The following is a 27,366-nucleotide window of genomic DNA, read 5'->3' as shown; positions in this document are numbered from 1 at the left end:
AACCACAAAAAAATCACAAAATAACTGAAAACCCCTGGAGGGTCTGAAAAGATGTTCAATATTATTTAACTTTAAGAATAGTTAATCATATTTTTGGAGTTAAATTTCTCTTAAATTCATACATTTTCTTACAAGACTCACTCAAAAAGGATGATATTAATTCACTTTAGCTTTGCGAAAGCAGTCAGAATAAAACAAATGGTTGAATGAGTGCTGAGACTATTAACATCAGTGTTTTACCTTGTAGAAAATAGCTGAATTTATATCAGGAGAGCCTCACTGATGTGCACCTCATTACATTTTGTAAACCAGTCCTGAACGGTAGAATTGCTTTGATTAAGGCAGATGAATACCTTTTACAGTCTTCCTCATCTTGCATCTTTACATTAAGATGTAGATTCCCATTATTTTGAATCAAGGTGTAACACAACCTGACTGGGAGGATCCCGGATCAGTAATGCTTTGTCTCTGGGTTTAAGCTCAGCAGGATGGAGCGATCGCTGAAACTTTTAAAAGCAGCACTAAATCTCCCACTGACCAATCAGAGGGTTTACTTCACTGATAACAGACATTTAGCAGGTTTCCCCCCCACTAATGTTTTTATCTCAGCCTTCATTGCAATTCAAACAAGAGATGAGTAAACCTTGTCGATTTTTTTATATTTGGATAAAATTTTCTCCACCAGTCTCACTTTAGGCTTTTACTGCTGCAGAAAAACTGAATTTCAATAACAGATGGATATTGCCTTGACACCTTTCACTTAGAGTGGTGAAGCTCTTTTTATCCCATCATACTAAAAATGTTGTGAATTACTCCTGAAGCAGTCTCTTCATTGTCATCTGCTTATCAGAGATTCGGCAGCAGTAGAACCACTTAGAGGAGAGGGAACCCAGAACATCGTCTTCTCAGCGACATATAACGTCAATTTATCATTTTAAGGCATATAACGTGTAAAAGGTTGTTTCCACACCTCATAGTCTGGTAGATTTGGTTTGATTGGGGATAAATGTTTATCTGGTGCAGTTCATATTCACACTGCAGTGAGTTAAACAAACCGAACGCACTGAGCAACCTGTTCCCCTCCTCGCCTGTGGGGGCGCTGCATCAAGTACCACTGAAGGAAACGACACAAAATCCTTTGAAGAAGACATGAGTGCAACTTCCTTCTTCACCAAATAAAAACAAAAATTCAATGGCATCAGATTTCAGTGGTTGTAGGATTTCTCTTTTGTTGGTGGTAAAAGACTACAAGCCATTTTTCCCGCTAGTTCTTGACTCAAATGTTTGTGTTAATTGTATTTACCCAGAATGCCCAGTGCTATAGTCCACTTCCTGCTTTTGGAGTCCATTTGGCATTCAAATATGCATTCAAACAGCACCAGAGTTCACTTGAACAGAATCGTGACCTAAGTTGTTTTGTTTGGTCTGCATCAGAGTTTGTTGCTAAGCAGGTCCAAGCAGGGTTGGTATGAATGCCCCCAAACTCAACATCAGGGACCATTTCCATATATCTGTAAAGGTTGATCCAATGGTAGACAGCGCTGTCTGGACAGCAGAAGCTTGGAGAAGCAGAGTAGCTGTTCACAAAGACATAAAAATCATGCCTGATGTGTGCAATTCCAACATAGCTGAAGTGAAAGAAACTATCAAATTTGAGTAAGCCTTTAATTTTTGCTTGTGTGTATTTGAGCTTGGCTGTCCTAGTGGATCCTTAGCTGCTCCCAGACCAGAAGACAATTCTGGTTCTGCTCCATCTTCTTCTCTCCCTGTGTGAAATGCCAGATAAATATGGAAACCTTCAGGAGGTGTTCTGATTGGATAACTGAGCCACCGCAACTCATTTACTTCTAAACCTAAAAGCAGCTGCTCTGACAGAGAGATCACATTCACGGCTCTGTGTGAGAGTTTTAGTGAGATTCAAACCCTCAGAACTGCATTTAGTAACAGTGGCTATCACATTCTGCTCAGAAATGAAAGTTTTTGGGAACTGCCTACCAATTTTTGGAATTTATAAACCTCAAATCTTAAATTAAGAGTTAATGTAATGTTAATGTTAATCGGACCAGATCTTGAAAACAAACACGCTTCAAGATCTGCCATTTCTTTTAGCTTTTATCCCACATTTTTTGGGATAAAACACAACCAACTCAGTGACGTGCGGCCAGGTGAGGCAGAGCCTATAAGATCATTTATACTGCTATTTTCATCCTGTGGTTTGTACTATAAAATACCTATGTTTCATTTAGCTTAACCAATTCTGATTATTTTTTCTTCAGAATGTCAGAAGTTTTGCATTTTCCTATTCAAACGCTCGGAAGCGAAGCCAGTGAGGCAGCAGAGCCTCCCCTTGGATTGATCAACCTCTCACTAGCTGCACTGGCTGCCACACTATGGGAGCCTGTTCCTCCTGTCTGTACCTCACCAATAAAATGGCTAATGGCTTTTCCTTTTGTAAAAATTGGGACCATCTCCCTGATCTGATGCTCTTCATTGGTTTTCTGGTCCTTCTTACACACATCTGCAGCAGCCCAACAGTATCACGAACTTTCAGCCTCAAGTTTTTTTAATTTTTTAACGAGATCAAGTATTAATGGGATGTGCTAAAACACCAATAAGATCCATGGAAACACAACCTCGTTGTGCCCAGGCCTTGGAGGATTCCACCCAATAATTAGCAGACTGTGTGGCGTTAATGAGAGCAACTGCGCCGGTAAAGGCTGGGATCACACACTGCACATGAATCTAACGAGTTCCTGCATCCGAGTGAATGGTAAATACACCTCACTTTGTGTCGGCCTCTTTATGACAGAACTAGTGTCTGATCTGTGCTGGGTGTCGGGTCTGAAATCTTTTGTCAGTGAAATCTCTTGAAGTGTAAACGGGCTTTCGTCTTCACGAGGAAGTCAGAAAAACAGGATATACATCCACTTAATACGACGGCAGAAGAGCATCGCTGAATTCAGATATGAGACGAGCGTTGGAGGACAGTAAACAACTCTAACATGACAGTTCTGCAAAGGGCTGATGTTACGAGCTTTTGTGCATCAGATTCATTTGTTTTCCTGAGCTACAACAAATGTAAGAGGAATGAGGCGAGGTCTCTTGAGAAATGATCCCTTCCTGCATGTGAGTCAAAATTTACTATAGCTTTTACTATAAAAGTAAGATGGATAGTAGATTTAGCATGGATAGTAGTAGGTATCCATGCTAAATCTTTCTGCAACATTTTATTTTAGTTTAATAATTTAGGTATTTAAAGAAGCAATGTTTTTCTTCCTGGTTTAATTTTGTGTATTAAAAGCATTTAAAGTGGAGTTATAAATCTTCAAACAATCTCTCAAACTTAATTTTATTATTTATATAATTTAAATGCCTGCTTTATTTTTCTTAGATGTAAATGCTCTGATAACTTACTGTTTAAAAAGGAGCTCTACATTATTCAAAAGTTAACAATTCAAGTATTTAAGTCTCAATAAGTGCAAAAAACCGATTAATTTCAGGCTTTACTCCCTGTTCAAAAAATATTTGAAAGAATAATTCAATTACTTGAACACAGAGTTAATATTTTCTTGAATTATGTTCACATTGTCAAACATAAAAAACAGGCTCATGTTTGAAAATGTGCCTCATGAACTGAGACTATTATAGAGTCAAAACCAGTTTTCAAAATGTTTTTCACTGGAAACCTTTACTGGGATGAACTCGGCTGCTTTCAAGCTGAAGCAGAGTGGAATAAAAACGTCTGAGAAAATAAGAATAAGTCTGAAGGATTTGAATTGTAATGTTATACTGTATTGTCACACCGTGGCAAGCCTGTAGCAACCTTATTTCTCTAAGTCCCCTGTATTATATTTGTATGTAATCATTTATATTGGACATATATGGTAAAATCTTAAAGTGTCCACATTAGTTTTGTCTGGATTTATTGCTTCTGGTGGAGAATTATGTTGCATTTCTCAGGTCAAATAAAACATGACATGACCATTCAGACTGCAGAAAAGTATTGGATATTTGTCCTGTTTAGTATCTTATATGGAAGTGGCACTAATAGTTTTTTGTGGGGGAAGTGAAAAGATTGGAATTGGGCCATTCAGACAGCCATGAAAAAATCAGACATGGTAAAAGAAAAAAGTTGGATTTGAGCCCAACTGACCTGCTGTGTGAATGTAGCCCAAGTTGTGCCTTCATGTGTTATTTCTGCATACTTTGGATGCATCAAGCAGGTAATTGAGCTACTTTTAATTCTCTCAAAACAGTTTTGACATAAACAAGGATTTTTTATCACACTGCAAACCTGCAGATCCCAGTAGATCATCAGTTTCTGAATGATCAAACTCTCTAAAATCCACTCTCATCCCCACTTTGATGCTCCGATTGAATTTCAGCAGGTCGTCTTAACCCCGACTCACTGACTAAAGGCTTTAAAATGCTGCCAATGATTGGCTGACATGCAGGTAAAGACATGTACCTGATAAAGAAGGTGAGTGCTTCACCATTCAGTCATCCTGTATTCCCAAAACAATGCAATCACCTGTGGGAATAAAACACAACCTTCAAAATAATCAAGCTCCTGATTAAATATAAAAAGTCCAGCTTTTTGTTTTTTTGCTCAATTTGGTAGAACTGGAACGTTTGGATGTAAAGTCAAACAGCTGGATTGTTGTTGGATAACTTCCACATGGATAAGTTTGATTTGACTAAATCTGCAACCCTGCAAGGTCATTAAAAGTGAAAGTAAAAGTAAAAGTAAAAGTTAGTCGGATATTTATGTTTTCATCTATTTTCACATTAGAAGTCATGTTTTCTGTCTCTTTCAGTTTGCACAAGACCAAAATGTAATTTCTCATCATCATTTTGTTCTGTTCTCATAAGAGATTCCTCCCAGCTTTGCACTTAGTCATTTTAATTTCTCATGGGACACTTTTTGCTTCAAATTGGACGTTAATTTTTAAGTAAAGACTCCAGGATCTGCCTTGCTGTCCTCAGCCTGCTGGCTTAAAGCCTCCTTTCTTGTTTTTATCTGTTTTTGAAGGTTATTTTCTGTTCAGTAACAACTAAGCGTTTGGTTTCTTCCTCGTTTTACCTGATAAAATGAATTCTCTCTTTTAAAACCTTAAGATCTAATATTTAGCAGTTGTCAGGAAACATTACCACCTCATTGAGTTTGCTAAACACTAATTAGACTACAGTGCAGTGAAAGGTTCATCTCCAGTACGCGTTGCCCCACAGCGACGGCTTGTAGCAGAACCTCTAAATAGACCCTCGTAAATCAGTGAACGGCCACAGGAGGAATGGATCCTGCAGCCGTCGTGATACGATTTCCCTAAACACAGCCCAGTAATCAGAGAGTGATCAGAGAAACTGAACGTCTCTGATCTCTACTGGCCTCACTGGTGTCCAGAATGGATCGCTTGAGGGACCGATTAATTTTTGAATATTGAACCCTGTGTCCCCATGCAACGATGTTTTGTTTTTAACACTTTTGTGGTCTTAGAGAGGGAATATTGCCTTCACATGTTGCAGATGCTTAGAGGCAGAATGAATCATTGAAGAGATTAAGCCTGTGAAAGCCCTTTGAGGATTAAGTCCCTTCCCGATATAGCGTTCCTCGCTGCTGTGTGGAAGATACATTAAAATGAACTGGGTCACACAATGCAGCTCCTTCTGTTTGAGCTGCACACATTTCTAAGACAATGTAAAGGAAACCGTATTGTTTTAGTTTTTTGCTTTGTCATGCAGAAACAGTTTGAGTTTGAAGAGAAAAGGCGGCTCGATTAATCCAGAGCAACAAAAGGAAATCTCAGATGACATAGAAATTGACCCAGCTGTAAAAGTATCACATTTATTAGCATGTGTATTTGCAATTTGAGTAAAAAGTGAGATAAATGCTTTGATGTTTCTTATGTAACTCAGTGGATAGACTTTTGGATGAGTCATTTTTAACCTTTATTTGCTCTCCATAATTGGCTAAAGAAAGTTTAAGAGCTCAGGAATGCGTGTACCATTCATATTGGCAGTTGATTTTTCTTCCCAATAGAAACTATGCTTACTTTAAAAAACATATTTAAAGATTTCTACACATTTTTGTTGGGTATGCTCAAAACTGTAGCCCACAATCGTATTCCTGGCCATATTTGAAGTGAGGAGTGGAGAAATAGAGCACAACATAGAAGGAAGAGAAATGCTATATGCTGATTTTATGGATCATTGATCATTAATGGTCACAAAAGAAAAATAGGTAATGATAGAACGGTCTTGATCTCAAATGTGATAACATACAAGATGACCAGGATTCAGGAGAAATATTCTGATGCAGTCATTTATGCTCCTGTTCTGACCTGCATTATTACTCCTTTTTGTACTAAGTATCAACTCCCAGTTCTCTGAATCTCTGGGTGTTTTCCCATCTGACAGTCCAGAAGATTTGGTTTAACTGGGGACCAAAGTTAAAACATTTTTTACATTTTCAGCAGGTGCAGTTCACTTTCACCCTGTGTCAAACAAACCAAACACATTGAGGAACCTGTTCCCCTCCTCACCTGTGGTGGCACTGCAACAAGAAGCACTGAAGGAAACGACACGAAAACCTCGAAAGATGTAAACAAAGATGGAGTGGCATCAGATTTTAGCGTTTGCAGGATTTCTCATTTTGATTGCTCCTTGTTGAGCGGCGAAAGTTCAGATTTTCCAACTTAAGGGTTGGACATGTCGAATGAGCTTGACAAAAGCTCAGAACGCTTCAAATCGTGCAGCGCTACACGGGCGAAACGCGCCTTGACGCGACTCCACATAGACTTTGAATGTAAACCAAAGGCTCAAAACGCGTTTGGTGTGAACGTAGCATAAGATTTGCTCAATCTGGATTCCATTTTGCGTCGCCTTGCCTTCACACCCTCTTCAGATATAAAGAGGGATAAAGAACATATCGTTGTAAATTATGACATTGCTTTCAGGTTTTGTATTTGTGTCAACAAAATGTACCTCATCTTTGCCTAATAATGGAAGTTACAAGCCCTTGTCTTGTTTTATTCCTGGAACTCTTCATCTGGCATACGAAGCCTCCCAAAATAGGTTGTTTTTCTTGTTGAATGCCTCTCTGCTTCCTTAGCTGTTATGGGCATATTGCACTTGTTTCCATCTGGTTTATTGTGGCCCACGTTCACAGCGGAGTGGCGGCTTCCTGCCTGTCCAAAAGGAATCAGGCTGTGCTTCGTGTTTCCTGCCTGTGGGACCGGCTGTCAGTCTTCATTCACTTTATCAAATCATAAGGGTAGAGTCTGCCGCCTCGCATGAATTCCCCAGTTTGCCTCATGTTGGGATATCTCACGTGCAGCGAAACGGTAATACCAATATGTCTAACATCCAGACTGCTCAGTGATTTCCGCTCCAATCCAGGGCTTTTGGAGATGCTGACGTAGACTGAAATTTAAATTAGGAGGGGGTGTAAATTGTATGAGGGGGCTTTATTTCTGCAGTGCTCATAAGAGCAGCAGTTGTGCTCAGTATTTTCTCTCTGTTCTTACGCATGAGTGCCCAGAAAATGAAATTTAATGATGACAGTGTTGGATCAGCAGAATACTGCTGGAGGCTTCAATATTTCCGGCTGATATGATAAACGGGTATAGGAATTCCTTATCTGCTCCCACAGAAAGGAAAATGAGAGATTGCTTGGTTTTTTTCTCTCTCTCCTCGTCTCATTCACTGCAACATTTCTTGGATTTTAAAAATTCCTTTGAAAAGAACCATAATCATATTTTATACAATCATCCATTATCGTTGTGTATTTCTGCTATGTGGGTGTTGTTTGCGGCGCCTGAGATAAGTTTGAAGTATCTCTCTTTGATTGTGTAATCGACATCAAAGTCAGGATGACAGATGAGGATGGAGATGAAAGGTTAAACCCTGTTTTCCTCTCTGCTGGGGTGTGTATGTATGTGCGTGTGTGTGTGCAGGAGCAACCTTTGACGTGGCCATGCGATTTTTGTCCGAATGTCCGTGGAAGAGGCTCCAGGAGCTGAGAGCTTTGATCCCAAACGTCCCGTTCCAGATGCTGCTGAGGGGGGCCAACGCTGTGGGCTATACCAACTACCCCGACAACGCCGTCTATAAGTGAGTCGCTCCTGCACTCGCCTACATCCCAGCAAGCTGGTTATCTGAATTTTATTACATTTATATTTGCCTTGTCCAGTTAATGTTGATATTAATTGACCAGTAAAAATTTTGGATTTTTTTTAAAGCTACTTTAGCCCTTTAAAGTTGCAGTATGTAACATCTATAAAAATATATTTTTTAATTTTTTGTTTGGTATGAGACAATGTCTCTCAAATGTCATTATTTACCAATTAACACTTCATGACAACAGTTGTAAATATTCATAAAGACTCCTTCATTTTCATGACAGGTGTTGCGTCATGTTTATGTCATGTCAGTCTTATGAACACTTCAAATAAAGTGCCAAACATTTTTATATAAATTACACGGAGGTATATTCTTAACCCTCTGTATATAAACATATGAGTTTGACTTTCTTGTTCTTTTTTTTTGTTACAATCTTAATTTGTTTTTAGACGTACCTGTGAAAATTTGAACTGTTATAACTTTTGTGGATTAGAGAAAATCTAATGCAAGTCAAACTTTAAAGTTTTGTTGGCTCAGATCAATCAAAGCCAAGCTATAATGAATGTATGTGAAGTTGTGACCAGACCAGCTTGCACACAGTTTTATTTCTGTTTTGTCTGCTGCATATAGCTCTCTGCATTAAACAGCCTTATGCAGCTGAGCAGCTCCATCAGTTTCCTATTTCAGCATTTCTTTTGCCTGAAACGATGATTAAATTTTTTACAAAACATCAACTTGAATATGAGTTTCTTAAAGCCAGCTGCTGAGTTCTGTATTATTGTCTGATTGTATTGAAATGTCCTCCTGCTGGGTTTTTTCTATGTAACAAGCAGCTACATACATTATTCTTTTGCTTGTCTCATGCAGTTATCTTTTTACAGTTACAAAAGCTCTTCAACAAATATTATTCCTTCACATTTTAGTAGAGCTGAACTGAGATTTCTTATTTATTAAATGCTACAAAGAATCGAAGGTCTTGTCCTTACCATAAAGGTCATATGAGTGAAGTTATTGCCTGCTTCTTAAACTGAAGAGACATTGGCGGTTATTCATGAGTCTGAATTGACAAATATAACAGAAGATCCATTTCCCTCGCTGTCTGCAGTGCCTCTAAAGTCTCCTCCGCGTGTGGGCGTTCAGTTTGAGCTCGACTTTTTGAAGTTTACAGTTGTTGGTGTCTCTCAGGGCGGCATCTTTAACTATAAATTTGACATGAAAGCTTTTGTTGTTCTAAATATATCTCTATAGGTTACAACGTGTTTAATCAGGTCAGTTTGTTTGATGCGTTTCTGTTTCCTGTTACCACGCTCACTGACTTGCACATCACTCATGCAGCTGCATGCCAGCGATGCATTTTAGGACATAAATACTCCCGGGCTGACACGCTCACTCACTCGCTCGCTCGCTCCTCCACCTCTTTTCCAAGTGGATTCACAAGCTGCCTCACTCACACACCTCCATCTTCAAGCATGTGAATCCCATGGCTTGATGTAAATTAGTAGTGGCTACTTTATGAGTAATGCCGCTGTCCCCTCCTCCAGCCTTCCTGCTGGATCACACAGACCTCCTCCTGCCTCCTTATTTTCCGCCGTTCCCGTCCCGCTAACCTTAAAGTCGTTATTTATTTCCCCTGATGCCTTCCTCTGTTGTTTTTTTTTTTTTCAGCTTTCATTCATCTCGCCACATTACGCATCTCGTTTTCTTTGTCTCCCCCTCCCTTCGCTCCGTGTCCCAAAGGGGGAGTGCTGTTGAAAATTTGCACATCATTGTGATTAATGGCTTTGATCCGTTCGCTTGACTCCCCTCTCCATCCTCAGCTACACTCTGCCACCGCCTCGCCCGAAACGGCTCGCCACCAAGTAACCCGCACAATCTTCATTAGCTAAATCAAATCAACGGCTGATTTTATTTGATTCAATTTAAAGTGTGTTTTACACACAGGAATGCTGCATTTAAGGTGCAGCAGAAGTGCTAAAGCCACTTTTGTTCTGACTTCAAGGTGTTTTGTTGGGATTTTATGTGACAGATTAAGTATAATTGAATAACACAGCGTGTTTCTGTTTTTAATCCGTTGGATTTGTTTGTGGACTGGCAGAAATGTGAACAATAAAACACAAAGCACCTCCATGTTTTTAGGTTTGGAGCTTAAATAACTCTAAACCTAAGTAACAGATGGAGTCTGTTTACTAATTAAGTGACTTTTCTGTACTTTTTCTCAGGGGGTTAAAGAAAAATGTAGGCTAAACTTTTCAGATTGTTAGTTTTAAAAAATACTTAAAAAAAGAAAACATCACAAATACCCACTACCTTGTATTATCGCACAAAATCCAAATGAAATACCTTGAGTTTTTTGGTTGTAATGTGACTTCCTGTACTTTATTCAGGAAGTTGTTTCCAAACCGCCTGGAGGGTCGATTCCCTGACAACAAGATTGTTGAATCATATTATGAAGCTCAACCTTCTTCTCCTTCTTTTTTTTTAAATGACCTAAATATGAGGCGTTAGTCAGAGCAGTGGTTTCGATTTGTTCCCAAATAAACCCCCAACACAGAGCACATTGTGTTAACACTGGACTCGCACACATATTGGACTGGTAATCGTCTCGTGGCACAAATAAACAAACAGGCGGCCACACTCCCGTTTATTGGCCGAAACAAAAGCTCCTGGTGTGTGGGTAAATATTGCATTCAGAGTAACACGTCTGCAGTCGGCGCTCATCGCGGTTTTGAAAAACCTGATTAAGATACTGGGGCAAAGGCAGTAATGAGGGATTTACCAGAAGCAGCTGGGATAATGACTCCGCCGTACATTTGTCTCCAGTTTTTGCCTGTTCCTGCAGGCTGGTTAAGCTCTCCGCTCATGAAAATAGTGAGAATAGTTTATTTACTCAGGTGCAGCGGTGTTTATGAGCAAATATATGGGAAGGGATTAGTATCAGGGGTTCAGTTTTGCATGTCGACAGCTCATTAGACACGTGTTTAGAGTGAATGTATTGCTCTTCCAGGTTCTGCGAGGTCGCCAAGGAGAACGGCATGGACATCTTCCGCGTCTTCGACTCTCTTAACTACCTGCCCAACATGCTGCTGGGTATGGAGGCAGCCGGGGCAGCCGGCGGCGTGGTGGAGGCCGCCATCTCCTACACGGGCGACGTCTCCGACCCGATGAGGCAGAAATATTCCCTGGACTACTACATGAAGCTGGCTGACGAGCTGGTCAAAGCCGGGACTCACATCCTCTCCATCAAGGTGAGGAAATGAAGGCGGAACGCCGGCGTCCAGGTGTCGCTCTGCTAGCCGTTTAACAGCCCACTAAGGTTTTCTAAAATAAACCCAGTCCACAGAAGCAGAACCTTCCCAGTGAGTCAGTCAGCCCACAGAAAAACAAGCAGACATAAAGAATGAGGTAGCAGAACGCGTCATCTGAGGAGTCCAAGCTTTCCTAGCAACAAAAATCTGGTTTCGATTTACACTAAGACCCTGTTTACATGACAATGATACAACAAAAATTTTATTTTTGTTCCATTTCTGTTGACACATTTACATGAAGACATTCTAATTACAATCTTTGTTTACACAGTAACGGTACACATCGAAAAGGTGTAATGCCCTCGCCAAGCCACTAGTTGGTGCTAAAGTCTTTGAAGCTAAGTGCGCAATATTTATTTATTTGTTTAAAGTTCTACTTGAAAGCACGTCGATTCGCGTTTCCCCATCAGGTACCGTTTCCTAGATACTGGGGGAAAAACTCGCACTATGTGCGTCTGATTAGGGTGCAGTTGGAAAAAAGTGGGATAACTTCGCTGAAACACGTTGTTTGAACTTTCACGGTGTCCGTAGTTCTCTAGATAAGAGCGCTGAACAAGCGAGTGCTTGCTATGAGCGCTGAACAAGATCACGTGTGTTTTGCCACCTGGGCGGTGCGGAGCGGTGAAGAGACGCTGAGGAAACCGTATCTGATGGGGAAACACGAATTGTAGTAACACCAGCATTGTCAGTAGTTTCTTCTTCTTCTGTGGATTGTAGGAAGCAGCTATGTTTTGCGTCATATTATGCATGAGCTAGAGATTCCCTGACCAAAAAGATCAATTTATTCTGTTTACAAGACAACGGACACCGGCACGTTTTAGAACCATTGCACTCTGGAACCCGTTTTCAATCCGTGCCGTTGTCAGAGAAAACATTCGGTGGCTTCATGTAAATGTAAACTACAAACACAACAAAACTCTTTCGTTTTCACCAGAAACTGTCCCTGTGTAAACAGGGCCTTAGTTTCCGCTGAGAGCAGGAATGAATTCTCACTCGGTGATTAATTTGCTTCTTTCTTCAGTTTATAAATAAACAAGTTTTTCTTTAAATAGAAGCACCAGAACTACTAAAAAGAAGCAGTTGCTGTTATATTAATTGGGATTGTCATCAAAAGGCAAAGAAATATGTTGAGGAAGTTGCTATCATGAGAAAAGTAAAATATATCTTTGTTACTTTGACTAGGATCTAGGAGAGTACATAGCTGCGAATTCAATATATTTTATCAACTAATAATCGGTAAGAACAACTAACTAAAAAAGCAGGATTTTCAGCAGTTTGCTGCTTTAAACATACAGATGTGTAACATCTGATGGACTATTACGGCAAAACTATGAATTTATTTACATTTTTTTAGTAATAGTGATAAAAATCTAAGCATAAAATAGTAACATTATTATGACATTTTTTTTTACATTTATTTATTTTAGTTACAAGAACAATTTAGTAATAAGAGGGTAAAATAGTAATTTAATGAGAACTACACAATAAAGCAGTAAAACATTGGTATTGGTTTTACAAACAAGGAAAGAGTTAAAATTTTAATGAGTATCAAAATATTAATTGCATTTCTTATTTTAATGTCCGAAATTGTATGAATGTTTATATCGTGTTTGGTTTTATAAAACAATGGATGGAAATGAGTTAAATCTGGTATATTTACGACAACATTGTACATTCATTAATATGCACAGTGCCATTAAAATAAAATCAGACAATCAATATTATCAGCTGCAGAAATTTGAAACAGTTATGCAAACCACATAGACTTCCAGAGCTGCTTATATTAAGTCTAAGCTTAACACTAAGCTTTTTGTTCTCGTAATCATTTTTTCATATATTTTTGTATTTTCTTATGTGAATCTAATTTTTTCCTGCCTGCTATTTTGAACATCAATTTAAAGATTCAGCTCAAACAAAAATGTCTCATAATTTAATTTAATTTGGCTTATATTATGATTTTATTCATGTAATAGTGTAACATTATTTTAATTTTTAAAAAAACTGCTAGCCTGGCCCTAATACTGCGTTGCAGTAACACGATGCCAAGATGGAGGAGCATCAGTCTAGGATGGGGGTTCTGAGATAATTTCCAACCATTTTGGATCCCGTTATTATAAAATAATAAAGGCTATTCAAGGGAGAAATGTTTAAGATGGCTGGCAGGTTTCCCAGTTAGCGGACGCCTCCGAAGGTCAGAGCAACCAAAGCGCTTCATCTGAGTTTCTACAGGCCTGGGCCAGGATGTTAGAGGTTAAAGTTTATGACTTGACAATTAAAAAACAACTGGTAAAGTTTGGCTCGCATAAAAAGATGAAGATGGATATTAGCAACAAGGCAGTTCAAGGTGCTTTGTATGATGAAAACATAAAATGAGCAAGAGTGTGGAGTGGCAAAATGGAAGAAAACGATGAAAAGTTGAAAAAAAAACTAAAATAAGTTTTTATTAATCAACTCCAAACAGATTGGTTTTTAGTCACGATTTAAAGGGACTCAGTGTTTCAGCAGTTTTGCAGTTTTCTGGAAGTTTGTTCCAGATTAGAGGAGAATTAAAAACTGAATTCTGTTTCTCCATGTTTGGTTCTGAGTGTTTGGATATTATGCCTGCTGTGAAGCACGGCGTTGGAGGCGTCATGATCTGGAAAGCTAAAGTAGCTGGAAACAGTTTAGTCATTAATTCTGCTGAAGATTTTCCCAAACTCTGTTGTTGAGAGAACATCGATCTTAAATTATCGTGATTGAGTTAAAATTCAGACTTTGCAGTAATCAATTGTTAAAGTTTGACTTCTTAACATGCCTGAAGCTTCCCAGCTCTTTCCAGGTGAAAAAGCTCTCATATTTGAGCCTGTTATCAAAAATAATAAACAAATACTTCCAACAAATAATTAATTTCTTACTGAAGCATGAGCGATTATTTTAAAGCAGAAATGAGTAATTCCCACGCCGCAGCAGTGTGTGAATCATGGCATGCAGCTGTGGGAAATGCATGAAAAAGCTGGTTTAACTAGTAGCTCTAAGTTCATAAATGGAGGTTAAACATATGGAAAATGTCACTAATCGGTAACATTAGAACAGCTTCTCTGTGACGAGTCGGGGTTCATCCTCATACATCACACACCGTTTTCACATGCAAACGCTGTCGGTGAAAACGTTGTGAGGAACGCAAGCAGGTGAAAATATCAGCCTCGCTGCACCGGTAATGTTAAAGTTGACAGAAATTAATTTCCCTTGTGACAGTAAAGCTATTATAAACTCATGAGAAACAGGACAGTCTTGACTTTTCCCTAACAAGTGTGTTGCGCTGTGTTAAAATTGCCTCAGATTGGAGCAGTTCAAAACAAGCTGCTCCTGCAGAAACTTGCACAGTTTGGGTTTGTTAATAAAGTACAATAAGCTGCTTCTGCTAATTTTTGGACTTTCTTTCTTCCTAGTACTTTATCTAGAGAAACTCCTATTAATTTATATGTTGTGGAGAACTTATTCTTTAGAGAAACTCCTATTAGGTTATAATTGTTTCCTTTGTTTTTCTTCTGTTTTTTGTTTTGTTTGTATTTCCTCTAATTCATGTAAAGCACTTCGAAATGCCTTGTTGCTGAAAATGTGCTATATAAATAAATTACCTTACCTTACATTTATTTAATGACCTTATGTGTCAGGTCCAAGTCAATAGATTTCAATATGATCACGAAATGTAATTTATTTGAGTAATTTCAGTAATATTGGTATCTTTAGTTGCAATGTCCTGCTGGAAAATGAAATCAGCACCTCTATAAAGCTCCAAAATTTTCAGATAGTCGACTATTGTGACTTGAAAAGAGGACTTTTGACCACAAATCAAGTTCAGTCCTTTTTATCCTCAGCAGAAGTAAGATGGTTCTGACATTTTGTCTGGTTCAGAAGTGGATTAACCCAAGAAATGTAACAGTCGTTGCCCCTGGATACTTCAGTTTGGTGGCTGTGAAATCACAGACTTCAGCTACCATTCATAATCAATCCTTTCAAAGTCATCACTTGTACTGGTGCACCATTTTTGCCACACTTTTTCCTTCCACTATACTTTCCATAAAGAAAATGAGCACAGCGATTACCCGGCATTCTTTTATATTATCCTGTTGACTGACAACAGCAGTCTAGAAGATTAGACACATCTCTCTTTTTATTTATCTTATGTATTATTATCTTATGTAACATTGTAATTAGCTGAGAAATTAAACCTCTAAATAATGAAAAAACATCTATTTTTGGCGCAACTTGGCTGTAGAACTGTATTGAAATTAATTAGTATATACTACCAATTTATATGAGTTTACAAAAATACTATAGAACCATCATATTATGTTTCAAAATAGGGTAAGAAAAGTTAATCACTTTGTACTTTAGAAATTAGAAGTTACTGGATGCATAAACAAGACATTTAACTTTGGTTTCAAACGACACATATATGACTTTTCCATTTTGGGTCTGAACGGCCCAATTCCGACCATTTCACTTCGATGTGTGATGCTAAATCAGATATGTATCTGCTTTGTCTGATTTTTACAGCACTGACCCGAAACATGCATCATAATTAAGCACCAGAAGAATCCAGATGTGCTAAATCTGGACATAAAAAATGGCTAAAAATGATAATTATGAAAGAAGTTTGTGTCAGTGAAGATCGGAGTTTGCGATTCTTGCCAAAAATTACAGAAAGCCAAAGTGCTTGACCTCAGATTCTGAACGCCTCGGGCAGGATGTTAAATGTTACAGTTCATTAAATAACTAGAAAACATCTGGTAAAGTATGGATTTATTGGAAGATGGAGCTTCTTTTTCTAAGAAGAACATGGCAGCGTATCATTTGAATAGATTGTGACATCACAATTGTACTACTACTGATTCTGAGTCGTATTTAATTAGTAGTATGAACAAAAATGTTGGAATTGAGGACCAAGACATGCTGTGTGAATGTAGGTTATGTAACAATCCAATTGGATGTACTAGGATGTTTCGTCTAGAAAACAAAAGGTGAGTCTGCTATAAAAACGTAAATCGGGATGTTGTGGTAAAGATCCGATTTAAAACTGGGAGCAGAAATGAAAGAAGTGGGGAGTAGCACCTCCGAAAGGACAGCAGTTGATTGACCTGGAAACTGGGTGAATCGCTGGCGAAGATAAATCGCTGACCGAGGAGTTGCACTCTTTCTCTGCTGCTTCTGTAATTAGAGACGTGACTGTCTGCTTCCGTCCCTGCAGCTGGTTAATCTCCTCCATGACAGGGGCTCTGAATGGAAGCAACACAGCTCTGTTTCACTGTACATTTTTTATATGTATTATTCGACAATAAATAACTCGTATTACAGGTGACCTGATAGAAAAGTAACAATGTACGTGTGGCTTAATGCACAGCAGCTTTTACATTAAAACAGTCTCCCTGCAGCCGGTTTAGAGGGTAAACTACACACCGTTTCCCTAGTTCCAATACTTTAAAATTATTTTGTTTTAATTTAGTTTATATTAGCTGTAGTAGCTGTTTTAGATTTTTTATACTTTGTTTTTTAGGTGCAGAATTAAAAAAGTCCAAGTATTGTATTGTGATTATGTGTACAACAATTGGATAATGAATACTCAATAAAAGTTGCCATTTTCAACAATGTATTGAATTATTGTTGAACAACTAATTGACGCTGTTGCCATTTTACGGACGTAGAGTATGGAGTGATGTAATTTGCCGACTGCTGATGTAAACTGCTTGTGTGGGGGAAAAAATAAAATCAATTTCACATCTGTTCAAAAGGCTAATAGTTTCATAAACACACATATTATATCTATAACTTCAGTAGATTTTAGTTAGCGGTATAAAGACATGACATGGTTCCAGTTATTTGTAGTTTTTTCCTCATAAATTCCCGGTTTTTATTTCACTTAATGAAAATGTTTTCTCAATTTAAGGGTTCATTATCTTATTAGTTTTAGTTAGCCGTTATCAGCCGAACGGTATCACCGACGACACATTTTTACAAGCCAATGTTGTCGTACCATAACTCTGCGATGCTTTTCGCTATCTGAAAAATTCCAGCGGTTTATGAAAGAGGAGACGTTTCTCTTTTCAGCCAACATTGGTTATTACGGTAATTTCACTCCCGCCATTGCAGGGGGCACGTTTTACTTCAGTTTAATCTGATGAAACTCTTTTAATAGACGGTAAATTTCAAAATAGCTGCAAGATATCAAAAGCTCCAGTGGTAATAGAGAAATGGCCAAACATATTTACTCACAGGGACATTTAAAGAACTTCCTACAACTGAAATGAGCAAAAATTTCCAGGCAGAGATTTGAATCTTAGGCCTTAACTATAATAACCTCGACTGTTTCATATTGATGCCAACATGTCGTCCTGTTTCTCTCTGCAGGATATGGCCGGTCTGCTGAAGCCGGAGGCCAGCAAGCTTCTGATCGGTGCTTTGAGGGATCGCTTCCCAGATGTTCCCATTCATGTGCACACACACGACACAGCTGGAGCCGGAGTGGCGGCCATGTTGGCCTGTGCAGAAGCAGGAGCTGATGTAGTCGACGTGGCGGTGAGTTTTGACCAGCTAGTTCTGACTGAATGTTTTAGCTTTAAGACGTAAAGAATAGTTTGTTTTTTCTGTTAGCTGGTTCAGTTTTCATTGGTGAAATGTCACAAAGCGAGACGAAACAACTGCTGCAGCCGAGATTATTTCCCTCACTTTGTTCAATAAGTTCAGCCTGGGCAGCTGCATTTAAGTAATGGCCTGCTGTTTGAACTTCTAGGTCGCATTCAGTTTCTGTTTCCTCTCATCAACATTACAAACCTCAACAAAGCTTTACCCTAAAATACCATTTTTAGGTTCTTCTTTTTTAGAAAGCTGGGAGTTATGCAACAATCATGCTCTAAATAATATATTCTGAAGATACTCCCTTATGAGCAGGTTAATTTATTGACTAGTTCATTATTGCAACAAAAAAATTAATATGGTCTAATAAACTTCTTTAAAAAGACAATATGAACTGTTTGGCCTGTAGGTTGACTCCATGGCTGGGATGACGTCTCAGCCGAGCATGGGGGCCATCGTCGCCTGCACCAAAGGGACTAAATACGACACTGGTGAGTAAACGCTGAGAAATTTAAACCTTTGGTGAGAAAGCTGCTGCTGGCGTTCTGACTAAAACCAGGAAGTTAGAGCTCATCTCCCCAGTTCTAAAGTCCCTACAGTGGCTTCCTGTAGCTCAGAAATTAGACTTTAAAATATTCAAGATCTGCTGCTGTTGTATCAACCTTCCAGACCTCTCAGGTGTTCTGGTTCTGGTCTGCTCTGAAAAACAAAAACCAGAACCAAACAGGGAGAAGCAGCATTCAGCTTACATGCACCACAAATCTGGAACAAACTTCCAGAAAACTGCAAAACTGCTGAAACACTGAGTTCCTTTAAATCAGGGGTGTCAAAGTCAAATGGACGGAGGGCCAAATAAAAAATTTAGCTACAAGTCGAGGGCCGGACTGATCGAATGTTCATTGAAATTTTTTTAAATGACGCATATAGTCTAGTGAACCTAATTGAACCTACTGAAAACCTAACAAATATATTCCAATATGATCAGATAAATAAAGCAATATTTTCTTATGGCTCTGTCAGTAATCTTTAATTTTCAACAGACACAACTGAAATATTTTTAAAATATAATTGGATTGAAATACAATAAAATAAAGTGCAAAAATCTATTAATCAAAAACAGCACTTTCATCAAGGAGAAGTAACATGCAGTGAAAACAAATATTAAACTTTAACTTTTAAACTTGAACTGAGTAAAAACTCTAAATATGTGATTGCACAGTAATGTTCACTTGTTTGAGGTTGAGGGTGATACTTGGTGGTGTCCCATCTTTTCCACAAGTTCATCAATGTTCGGGGTAAGGCTCTGAGCTGAGGAAATCCTCAGAATTGAGTGAAGGTGTTCAGCAGTAAGTCGACTTCTGTGTGATGTTTTGTTCAGGTTCATCAAAGAAAACAGTTGTTCACACAGGTATGTGCTGCCAAACATAGACAACGTTTGAGCAGCCTGGATGCGCAGCTACACGTGTCGTCGGCGACACATCTAAATTTGCAGTACCGTTATTCCGCCACACATAGCGCTAAGTGGAAAAATTCCAACGGTTTCTGAAAGGGGAGACGTTGCACTTTCCAGCAAGTATCGGGTTAATACTGTAACTTCGCAGCTGCAGCTGCAGAGTGTGTAATTAATCCGGGGGGCACTCCTTTAATAGATGGTATATTTCGGCAATAACTTGGTGGATATTGAAAGTTCCGGTTGTTATGGATACATGGGTAAGTCCATCATCTCACAGAACATTTAAAGAACTACTTACAGTTCAAATAAGGAAGGTATTTTTTTTTCAGACGGGGTGCCGGCTTACTGCGGTCTGCGGGCCGGTTCTAATAATAAATCAAGATCAATCCAGGGGCCGTAAAAAACCTTCTCGCGGGCCGGATGTGGCCCGCGGGCCTTGACTCTGACATATGTGCTTTAAATCTAGACTAAAAACTCAGCTGTTTAGAGCTGCTTTTGAAACATAATCAATGAAGAATTTAATGATGGCACTTGATTAAATGTATTGTTTTGATTGTTGATTCTGTTGCATGACTTTGTATTTTTATGTTTTTATTATGTAAAGCATTTTGAAATGCTTTGTTGCTGAAAGGTGCTCTGTAAATAACATTTGATTAATTTGATTGATATATAAAGAAAAGAAAACATAAAATTGGCCAGATCCCGGCTAAAGACGAGCTGCATCTGCCTGGTTTGGTTTTAATAAAGAATTATAAAGATGTGAGAATCTTACCTACTGAGAAAGTACGCAGGAGCTACTAATACAGTTGGAGACTGATTATTAATAAAATTGACAGAAATTGACAATCTGAGATTTATGCATGCTCTTTTTCATCACATTGAGTCTAGTTTAACACTGACCTCTGATCTTGAATTTTTGGAGTTGGAAACTGTGATTTCTGTCAGTTCTGTTTTAAATTGGAGAAGATTCTGACTCAGTAATTGTAATGGACATTTCTCATGTGGAAACATCTGTTCACTACAACAATCGATCACCAGACGCAGCACCAATCCGCGTATCGATCTTCTGCTTCACTTTCCCGTCTTTCATGAACAACACTCTGAGATGTTTAAAATCCTCAGGTTGGGGAAAGACTTCTTCCCCGACCCAGAGAGGTTATTTATGGTGAATAAAAAGTGAACCCAGAACACAGCCTTGAGGAACCCCACATATGATCTTTGTTTGCCCAGATTCAAAGTTGCCAAATGTCACAAAGTAAAGTTTATAACTTGGCTTCATCACACAGTGAAACATACACTTCTGATTAGAGACAGTAGAGATGTTTGTGATTCGATGTTATAAATATAAAAATTTATTTGTGTGCAATCTCAGTGCTCACTATGAGTTATTTTGAATAATCTTTAACAAAATAGCTATTTTTACTGAGGTTTGATAAGTGCCATTTTCAACATGAAGTGCTGTGTGTTTAGTAGATAATAGTTATAATATAAAGACATGTCACTTCATCCTTCTAATTACATTTGACAGGATAAAATCCGTTATGAAACAATACCTTTAAATTTGCTCCCCATGCTCTTATTACTGGGCGTAGTTTTTAATGAGACAGTTTGTTAGATCACCAGTGTTGCGTAGAAATAATTTGATTCTTTCTGAGCGAAAGTCTGCTACTTAACATGAGGGAAGAAAAATCAATCAGCAGATCAATGACGCATTTGTAATTACAGCCCTGAAGCGAAGGAGACCCGCATACTCTGCTGAGTAATGACGAACGAATGCGGTTATGATGAGAGGAGAAAGAAGTCGGCTGTCGATAAAGACATGCAGCCCTAAGCAAAATGTTTTTAACTCATGAATTAGTTGAAAGTGGAATAAAACAAAACTGTTTTTTTTCTACAAAAAGTCCCTTTCTGTGTTTTTAGATACAAATATTTTGATCAGAGTAAGACTTGTTGCCATGGGCAGCCTTCTTTGCTCTGACAATGGGGTGGCTTTCTCTGGAGCCTGTCAGGGGTTTTTGGGTCTCCACGGCAACCTCACTGTGATTATTATTTATTTGCTTCCCGGTATCGCTCCGCCAGGTTTTATCAGAGATCTCTGAGCTCCTCTGAGGAGGTCATAAGATAAATTTAGAGATAGATTTATGTGCTCTTTCTCCTGTGGGTTTTTTATTTTTGGCCACAGTGACTCTGAAGTGTATACCTTTCATGGGCCGTGAAAAAGCTCCCCGCTCTCGGCGACCTCCACCTCCCACAGCGAGGGGCGGCGATATGAAAACAGGCAGCAGGAAAATGTGTTTTAGAGGAACATGAAACGAGTTTGAATTAATGGGAAGTGATGTGAAAATAGATGGTTATGTGGAGAAATGCTTTTGGGAAAAGCGACTCTGCTCTGCTAAGTCGATCTGATCCTTCATTTCCATTCCTCAGAACCTCAAGAAGCTAATTTTGTTTACGTTTTCACTGCCCTGTAAGGTCCAGCATGCTGCTGCTGCTGCTGCTGCTGTGGTAGAGCAGAGTGTTAGTCCCATTATGTGCAGTTTGTTAATGCAGATAATGCATTAATGGACAACTTGGTTTAGTTTAAGTCCCTCTGTAAGCTCTGATAAGGATAACATTTAATTATGCTGCTTAATCAAAGGTTGACTCTGCCTCTTCTGGAGTCACTTAGCACAGTTAAACCAGTAAGGGTTTTATTTTATGCTTTTTATTAAAAGTGTCTCTGTGGTGTTTGTTGAAATCAGATGCTTTTCCTGTTAATTATCCAAGCTTATCCAACAATGATGCACTCAGATACAATTTAAAACACAAAGTGACAGTTCAGTTATCATTGAATTCCCATTTGAGCCAGATGTGTCTGAGGTGGGACTTTTTAGAAACGATGTAGAACTCTGACACTTGCACATTTTCTTACCGTAGACTTATCCATTTTCTGGTAAAACTGTGTTTTAGGGTCGCTCCTGCACAGTTTTACCTTAAAAGCCTGTCCTAACCAGCTCCTAAGTTTTAAACATCCTAAAACTCCCAGTTTTAAAAATGTTTTGTCTCTGTTAACCACCCACAACCCGAAGAATGTCAGAGTCAAAAGGTAAATCCAAACAAGACTTAGATGCTCCCACACAGGCGACACCAATAACCAAAGACGAGATTAGCATTTTACTGGAAGAGCTCAGAGCTGCACTGCTAGCGGACTTTAGATTATCCATAGAAAACCTGTCCTCTACAGCGTCCAGGCTGCAGAGAAGGACCATGGTCCACGGATTCTCTGGAAATGACGTGCACTGAAGTTGACCAACGTTTCCACCAACTTGTGGCTGAATGCTCTGAGCTTCGCAAAGACAACAACTGGCTGATATCCAGGGTGGCGAATTTGTTATTACCACCAAATATACCTTAATATCCATTAAGACGCAGTGGAAACCGTTTTGGCGCTACCACAGAGGGTAACCTCCACTGTCTCATCCAATATTGGTGGCACAGCCAATCAGCGACAAGGAAAACAAATGGGCCTCCTGGATTGGCTGATTTCCAATATCCAATAGCGTGTAAAGTAGTATTGCACCGAAGTATTTCATTTGCATTTCTTTGGAATATTTTAGGTGTATTCAATGAAAAAGTCTATGAATAGCTAAATTTTACATTCTACTGAAAAATCTGAGAGTACTGGACTTTAATAGGTGATGGTAGGTGAACTTTAAAAGGCCAGTATTATGTATTTTTCAGACATAGTGCCATTTTACAGCACAATCAAGTAATTATGCTACTTTCAGTTGTAAAAATATAACTTAACGTTCAACCAAGAAATTTTACTTTGCAATTTGACGCCTTCAAATTGAGTCTCTGTGTCTTTAAGAGGCTCCTGCTCTTTCCGACACTTGACCTTTTAGCACATCATCACGACAATGCTCCTCCATGATGCCGTCATGGAGGAGCATTAAAGTTAATTTAAAGTTATCATCAAGATATAAGTTAGCTCTTCTTATCTTGGTAAGATATAAGAAAGTTTGGAAGCAAATTGTGTTTTGTTTTGAACTGTTGCTCATTTCTCCATATAGGTTAAAACATTACTCTAAAGGATTTCCAACAAAAACTGTTATTTTTCTTGCATTTGAGGCATTTTTTTTCTTTTATCAAACCTTTTTTCTGTGGATGAACAGTGAAACAGACAACATGATGTCCTGTCAATATTCCCAGAGGAACTGTGGTGCTTTTTGTCAAACATAATACACCAATAAACTTTTGGTGGAGTCTGACCCGGCCGGTGTCCTTGCAGCTAAATTGACTTCGTTGCTGGTCTGATTTTTCTCTGCAGATATTCAAACAATCGTTCACAGAAAAAGCAAAATTCATCACGAACAGGAACGTTTGTTGTTGTGAGTGTTGTGAGCCGTGCAGCAACAGAGCCATTAAAACACGCTGCATTCTCACTGTGACTTGGCCTTTTTAGTGGAAAACCTTTTTGCACGGCCGCTGCTCTTGCTCGCCATCGACATGTTTGCTCAGAGCAGGCAGTGGCAGGTTCATGCTCAGATTGTGGAGCAAACTGATATCAGCCGGGGCCACGCAGGAAGCATGATATGTTGCTGAGACACGGTTCAGTTTGATGGCTGAATATCAATTTGAGGCCAGAAAAACCAAAAAGATGAGGCCAGTATTCAGGTGAGAGACTTCGCCTCTGCATTCATGCATGTGTTCATTCTGCGTGACCCCGGCTGACACACTCCTCACTACCTAATGCTTTTATTCCTGTCACTTTCTGCTGCTTTCCTCTTCTCATCTTTGGCTCACTTAATGCCAGTTCCCTCCTCATTCTCGTCTTGCCTACCTCACCACTTTTGTAATCAAGCGCGTCTCTCCCGTGGATTCCTCCATACCTTCCTGACCTTTGCCTGTTTACTGCTTTCCTTTACTCCCACACTCCCTTTTTCTCCTGTCTTGCCTCCAAACCTGTAATCATCGCTGTACACTGTCTCCATCCCTCTCTCCCTCAGCTCTCATACCTGCTTCTGTCACATTGTCTCTACATCCTCCTCTTCCTTCCTCTCCCAGTTTGTGACAATGCCATTAGCAGCTTCTTCTACCAAATCCCTCCCACTGCTCATTTTCTTCCATTTTCATATTATTTTTTTGCCCTGGAATTTTTAAAAAATTTGTTTAAAATGTCATTGTGTGTACTCAGGAATCTGCGCGCACACACCTGTGCAATTTAAGTGTGACAGATTATTCAGTTTGAATGATGATGCATATTAAAGTGGCCCTTGTGTTTGACTGCATTCGCCCCTCATGCATCTTGCATGGCTTTAATTGATGCCGCAGCGCTGCAGTCGGTCAAGGTGGAGGAGTTGAATGCACACAAATCAGAATCAGAACTGGGTGTACTGCCAAGTCAATTTTTATACAGGAATTTTATGAAAAAATTAAAAATAGAAGAAATCAAAGACAAAGCAAATACCGTAAACAACAAAGAGCTGAAATCAGATATATATCCTGACTTTTTTTACATGAAATCAATCAAACTAAAATTCTGGGTCAGTTAGGATTACAAAAATCAGATTAGCTAAATTATAAGAAATAATGTGATCTTTTCATCTTTATAGATTGTAAGTTTTATATTATTTAAAGTTTTAGAACATATTAAAATCTGATTATTAATGCATAGCAAAACTTACCACTTAGCTATTAGTTTGTAAATTGTGGGGTATTTATTCTTATTCCATAGAGAAACTCCTACCAGGTTGTAATTGTAAAGTACTTTTGTTGTTTTTTCTTTTGCAATTTTTTTTGGGGTTTTGTTTGTATTTCCTGTAATTCATGTAAAGCCCTTTGAAATGTCTTGTTGCTGAAAATGTGCTATATAAATAAGATTACATGACCTTATCAAACAGTGACTTTAAAACTTAAATGCGTACCAAATTGGAATTTTTTAAAAAGCAGTCCTAACAATGAGGTTTAAAAATGTAAACATCTTATTTAAGAGCATTAAAACATTTACACAAAGACTAAAATGTGTAATGTAATGATGGTAAAAAGCACAGGTGCATCTCCATAAATTAGAATACCATTAAAAAGTTAGCACATTTCAGTAAATTTATTCTAATGTATTGTAAAATGAGCATAAATGTTACATATGTTAAGAGGTAAACTGAAAACAGATGCAGGTCATGAGCCAGTTTGAAATCCTCGCTCACAAACATTCAGCTCCTCGTTTTGATTTGTGTCTGTTGTCCTTTTGTTTCTAATATTTATCTTTGCTCTATTTAATCTGCTGGTGATTGATATCTGACGATGATGCACGACGCTGCATCTGTTTTATATTTTTTTAAAGTTGTTTTCTCACAGCATTTGCTTTGAAAGACTAGGAGCAATGCAAACCTTCATCTCCGTGTCCCTGAGCAATGTAGCATTAGTCAGATTTCTCCTGGGCTTAATTTTCTAATCTTTTTACTGCTGTCATAATTTAGACTCATTGTCAGTTAATAGAAGCTAATGTGGTGTATGTAATGTACAATTATTTCTAAGTATTTGTTTTCTACATGATTTATCAAGTTTTCTTTGTGCTTGTTTGAGCTTGAAGAGTTTTTCCTGACTTATTTTTGAGCCTTATTTTTACCACGCAGTTTATATTTGCAATATTTGATATCATAGTTTTATATTGGACACAGGTGGATAGATTTCTCAAAAAAACATTTCTCTTCTCGCCTGAAGTACTTATTCAAGAAATGCCTTGAGTTGGAAAGTAGGAAATGTATTAAGTACGTTCTGAGTAACGGATGTTGTCATCAAATGAAAAAACATAATTTTATGTGCAAATTCAGATATTTTATTGACTATAATGAAAAAAAACATACATAAAATATAACAAATTCTGACAGAAAAAACACCTCTCCAGTTAATTTTTTAAAATTAAAATATGTTAAACTAATACTTAGTAATGTGTATATATGTTAAAGTAAAGACGATATATAGTGTTTACTGTATTCTTTCGATCTCAAAATGGCGCAAAAGCCTCAACAGATACAAAATAACAATAGAACAACAAGGCTGGTGTATAAACGAGGTCTCACTTCAATATAAATTGTAGTTTTGTGTCAGGTCCATGTTTTGGTGAAAACATTTAGTTTTTACCCACTATTGGGTAGAGGATCCACAAATTGTACTCATAGCAATTTTAGTCTTAGTAATATTACTCATGTAAAAGTATGGTTTAGTGAAATTACTCCTACAGAAGTTTTTTCCAAAAAGTTACTCATGTAAGTGTAACTAGTCACTACTACCCTCCTCCTGTCGGACATTTGGTGATTCCTTTGTGAAGATATTCTTTCATTATTACTCTAATTGCAAATATTCCAGCCTGTAAATTATCTTAGCAGTTTGAGTTAATCATTAGCTAATTTTTTTACGTGGTTTAATATGCCAGTGAATCATCACATATGGTGTACATTTGAGTTTTATTTTCTTATTTTATTCTGTGTTTTATACTATGACGGTTGGTGTAAATCATGTGTCAAACTCGAGGCCCGTGGCCCAAATCCGGCCCGCCGTAGCTTTTAATGTGGCCCACTAAGTTCTAGATTGATTTAAGTCTGCTTAAATATTATGTTATCAATCAAATAAATGCAGTTTTTGTCTGTTTACTGCCAAATTATATCAATCAGTCCCTCCAGTTTCTTGAGAATTATTGTGTAAATTCACGCTACAAATTTTTCTAAAAACTTGTCCAACTTTCTTACTTGTATTGAACAACTGCTTCAGCCTTAATTGATGTCAGATTATAGTCCATGATTTATACAGCAAGTAATAAAAAGCCACATTTACCGTCATAAATACGTGCAAATATCACAAATATTTCCCAATTAGTTCCAAAATTACCAAATAACACAT

At 38.2% G+C, this 27,366-nt stretch overlaps 1 protein-coding gene across 2 annotated transcripts in view; it reads left to right on the top strand.

Annotated features, from left to right (window-relative positions):
• The window catches only part of pcxb (pyruvate carboxylase b), a 369,757-nt gene that overhangs the window by 303,637 nt on the left and 38,754 nt on the right, over positions 1-27,366 (top strand). For both annotated transcript variants that reach the window (XM_028039331.1, XM_028039332.1), the window contains exons 16-19: positions 7,953-8,109; positions 11,123-11,363; positions 17,811-17,978; positions 18,445-18,526. In XM_028039331.1, the coding sequence (XP_027895132.1) occupies positions 7,953-8,109; positions 11,123-11,363; positions 17,811-17,978; positions 18,445-18,526 (648 nt within the window). The remainder of the gene's footprint in view (positions 1-7,952; positions 8,110-11,122; positions 11,364-17,810; positions 17,979-18,444; positions 18,527-27,366) is intronic.

The sequence above is a fragment of the Xiphophorus couchianus genome, chromosome 14 (genome assembly GCF_001444195.1).
Source record: "Xiphophorus couchianus chromosome 14, X_couchianus-1.0, whole genome shotgun sequence".
Taxonomy (NCBI): Eukaryota; Metazoa; Chordata; class Actinopteri; order Cyprinodontiformes; family Poeciliidae; genus Xiphophorus; species Xiphophorus couchianus.
The sequence above is the reverse complement of the archived record's forward strand: the minus strand, read 5'-3'. Positions and strand labels throughout refer to the sequence as shown.